The sequence below is a fragment of the Echinococcus granulosus genome, assembly GCF_000524195.1.
Source record: "Echinococcus granulosus chromosome Unknown EG_S00001, whole genome shotgun sequence".
In the NCBI taxonomy this organism is placed as follows: Eukaryota; Metazoa; Platyhelminthes; class Cestoda; order Cyclophyllidea; family Taeniidae; genus Echinococcus; species Echinococcus granulosus.
This window is the reverse complement of record NW_020170381.1, coordinates 3,764,855-3,768,801: the sequence shown is the minus strand read 5'-3', so window position 1 is coordinate 3,768,801 and position 3,947 is coordinate 3,764,855. Positions and strand designations below refer to the sequence as shown.

Below are 3,947 nucleotides of genomic sequence, written 5' to 3'. Positions count from 1 at the left end.
ACGAAAATGAGGAGAAATAATTCCTCTCACACTTCTTTGTACACCGAGTGAATTGAAACTCCTTCACCCGATTGCAATAATTTCGGCCTACGAACCTACGCGCTCTCTCTTGTGAAGTGGCCCTTGGAAATGCATTAACTAGTCCTTTCATTATTTTGACTACGATAGTAATCACCGTTCTTAATAATATCCTTAAAGTCGAAAAGTTAGTACAGACTTCCACTATTCTGATAGATAAATGGCCTCTTATCTATCTCCTCACTCGTCTGCCTGTGGTCTGCATTCAATGTGGCTTTAAAGCCTAAGGTGGATGCATCGAATGCAAGAAGAAATAAAGAACTCTGCTATTTTTAAATTAGAGGCAGAGACAGGTGTCAAAGAGGCAATTTTATGCTACGACATGGCGAAAGCATACATGCGCACCCCCACTGCATCACGTTCCACTTCCCACCACCCCGACAACAATCGTCGCTCTGTGACTGAATCTCCAACACAAGGGCACATGCAGCTGTAGCTGCAGTAGCAGCTGTCCCTGTCATTCCGATTAAAGCCTGTCAAAGTTTTGCTTAAATAACACGGTTTGTTATCTATCGAAATGGAACCTGGGTAAGGAAAAAACGATTCCTTTTACAAGCGAAATGGTTGATTCAGATAGGGCAATGGCGACTATTCTTTACTTTGGAACATGGAATCCTGCTAATAGCAGGTGATAAAGAAAATGCCTTCTACGAGATTTATAAGGCGCGGCAAATTAACTGTAGCCACAAGACCCACCTTAGTGCCATCGTAAAATGTACGAGTCCTGATAGCACTTTATCCAAACTTCGCTGAAGGACAGGTGGACGATAGCCAGAAATAACACAGAGTTGGTCGAGAACTGTTGAAACTAAAGAGTCCACGTGGAAAAAATGCAATGATGCCAAAGTTTGGCTCTTTTCTGCGTGGATAAAATAAAACATTATTTCTTATGTTAGCCATTAAAAGCAATCTTATGATCATTCTGTAGCATCAGAACACGTGAAAAAGGGATTGAGGAGTCAGCAAAATGCTTATGGCCATTAAAATCCTGCGATATTTAGTAGGATTTATAAAAATGAAATAAAGAACGGGGTTTTTCATCCTATCACTCCTGGTGGATTCAAACTTCGTGGCTGGTTTCAAAACATTCAACTACTTTGGGATAGCCAGCTCAGGATAGTAAGCGTGGAAAGCAGTGAGATTAACCTTTAGAAACAGCAAAAGACCACATAACAGAATGCATGCTCTTTTGTCTCTGTTAATTTTGATCGATACTTGTATACAAATTCTGCTTACCAAGCACACACTATCTTCCACATCGCCACCGCTCTCTCATCCGCCGCCTCCATCGCTCATGCTTCGAGCTGATGGATGGCACTACCTTCACCAATATTATTGCCACCAGTGCTTTCCTGTGAGATCGGTTTCACACCTGATACAATAGATTACACACAACATGATTTCTTACTTAACCAGGTGTGCGGATAGGTTCCAAGTTCTGCTCTTGTAGGTGTTTAAGCCAGTGACATTAACAACCATACTATTAACGGCCGCAGTGCTATAAAACACTCCCCATATCTATTTTTGCGCATCTAAAATAACCTCATATTCAAAACCATACATACGTAGAAGAACTCATACTTACGGAAAGATAATATGATATAATGAGTGTTGTTAGCGCAAGTTAATAAACTGTAATTTAATTGCACAGAGTAATGTTTTTTTTCCTTTAAAGCGTAAATTACTAGTTTGCATGATTTTCCGGTATCACTCACTGCAATAACTTCTTACAATTTGTAGATACTTTTCAAATGTAAATATGAGCCTTTATTTATAAGCAATGTATCATAATGATCAGATACGTATTCTCGCCCTATCCGCCTCTATTATTCTCCTACTATATCACAACATCCAGTGTGGCTAAGATCTGATGGATATGGTAGAGTCTCTCTTCTATACAAACCTAGCTCGACTTTAAATTCAGAGCTGCCATAACTTTCCATAACATTTATTCAGCAGTTGGAGAGGGTGTAGCGTGTGGTGGCAGAACGTCCCGTCCAGAAGTGGCGACAGACATTCAACCCTGTTGATGAATCACTGGATGATGGGGCATCACGTTCAGGAGGACAGAGCCTCTGCCCTTGATCAGAGTAGAGAATGATGTGTCGTTACTGATTGGGTTACCTAGGAGTTAAGGTTTGAAGAACAACGTGTTGGCTAAAGTAAATAATGAGGCAGCAAGCGGTTTGTGAGGATATCAACGGAGAAGCCTTGGGGGAAGCTGGACAAATGGGTCTCACTCCCATACCATGTACTCACAAATGAAAATAAACTTCCAAATCTATCATACTGTTTTTCACTTCTTCCATGTGGGTTGTCAAAGTCAGGCGTTGAGCGAGGATTGTTAGCGAGATGACTGAATGACTTGTGATGGAAGTGGCCTTTTTGTGTATGGATGCATGCATTGCAAAGTTATTCAAGAGAACGAAGACATCAATGGTTATGTCTAAATGATCCACTGACCTACCACCATTTTCCTAGGACAGGTGCCACCACTTCATTCACACAAGTCTATCCAACGTCAGTGTGTGTGCGTGTGGTGAACTGCAGACAGAATAAATCACTATGAATTATTCACCTGTTGAATGTCAAACAACAGCTAGAGCTAACGTCAACTAGGTGCAGTTCGAAATTATGGAAGAGGTGCTTCAGTTCTTCTTTACAAGCAACCGAAGCGGTCACAGAACTAGTGGATATGTGAAACAGGTCATGTTCTTATGCCCAACAGAAAACCTAAGGTCTCTTGGTTCTTGCAGCAAAAATGAACAATGAGAAGACTTTCGTCTTGGTTCTTTTATTTCCTCAATGATGTTTCTGCGACCATTGAACCCCACGTTTCCTTGGCACCAACATAAGCACACGCAAAACAGACATAAATGTAAAAAAAGCCATTTTAAACAAAAAATGATAGATAAGAAATAATAATGAAATAGAAACAAAGGTAGCCGTGGCTATGTTCGATAAAAGCTGACCTCGCAGCAAACTCGTGTCTCTTAAGGCAGGGATGTTTATTGGAGAGTTTGTCAACCTTAAGAAAGCTAAATATTGCAAGAATCCTGTCTCTAAGCCATTCCCATTTTTCACTAAAAATGCATTCATACTATTATCATGATTAACCATGAGGCAGAATTAAGGCGAATCTAACACTAAACTTGCCGGTGATTAGGAATCTAACTAATGAGTTATGATAAAGCTTTTCAAAATTCTTTGAAAGGCACATCCAAACCTCACTTTGCCATTTAAAAAGTGTGGTGAAGGTGTGACTGACTGCCAGGAACATTCAGTGCGTGCAGACGTAAACATTGCCAACTGCGAGGAGCAGGTAATAATCCCATTTCTTGGATCTAAGCCGAATGAAATTGGAGGCGAAAGGCAACTCGAACTGAATAGCTACGTTGCAGTACAATCATAAAGGAAAGGGAAAGATCATCAATTCTCCTTTACTGTCCCGTAAAATTAGAGGCACTGTTGGAATAAATTTGCATTTAAAGTATCTGAGGTGAGAGAGGCCGGTAAAACTTGTACATAAACCACCATGCGAAACACCCTTAAATCAAGCCTTTCCTAAGTCACTGCCTTCAGGACTCGCTTAAACACATAGTTTCCCTACGGCCAAAGAAAATTACAAAGCTTTATCTTGCCACTTAAATAGGCACTTTAGCGTGTACGGTTTCATAAAGGCTTCTAGTAATTTCCTAACTGGAAGTAATCTACCATATAAATAGTACAATAGTAAGCATTAAAGATCTTTTTTACTGAAAAGACTTCAAGCCCATGATGCTCTAGCCTTTCTGTTGTTTGAATTTTTGCCTCTGCCGTCTATTAAATAGATGCATGCATATCAACGAACTGCTTGCCGCGATGGTAAC

At 40.3% G+C, this 3,947-nt stretch overlaps 1 protein-coding gene across 1 annotated transcript in view; it reads right to left on the bottom strand. All coding sequences in view use genetic code 11, as the record gives it.

Annotated features, from left to right (window-relative positions):
- The window catches only part of EGR_00402 (hypothetical protein), a gene marked incomplete at both ends in the record, with an annotated part of 5,834 nt that extends 2,636 nt beyond the window's left edge, over nucleotides 1–3,198 (bottom strand). The window contains 3 exons of the mRNA XM_024489651.1: nucleotides 1,400–1,450; nucleotides 1,664–1,801; nucleotides 2,913–3,198. Of these exons, the coding sequence (XP_024356329.1) occupies nucleotides 1,400–1,450; nucleotides 1,664–1,801; nucleotides 2,913–3,198 (475 nt within the window). The remainder of the gene's footprint in view (nucleotides 1–1,399; nucleotides 1,451–1,663; nucleotides 1,802–2,912) is intronic.
- Nucleotides 3,199–3,947: the final 749 nt, after the last annotated feature.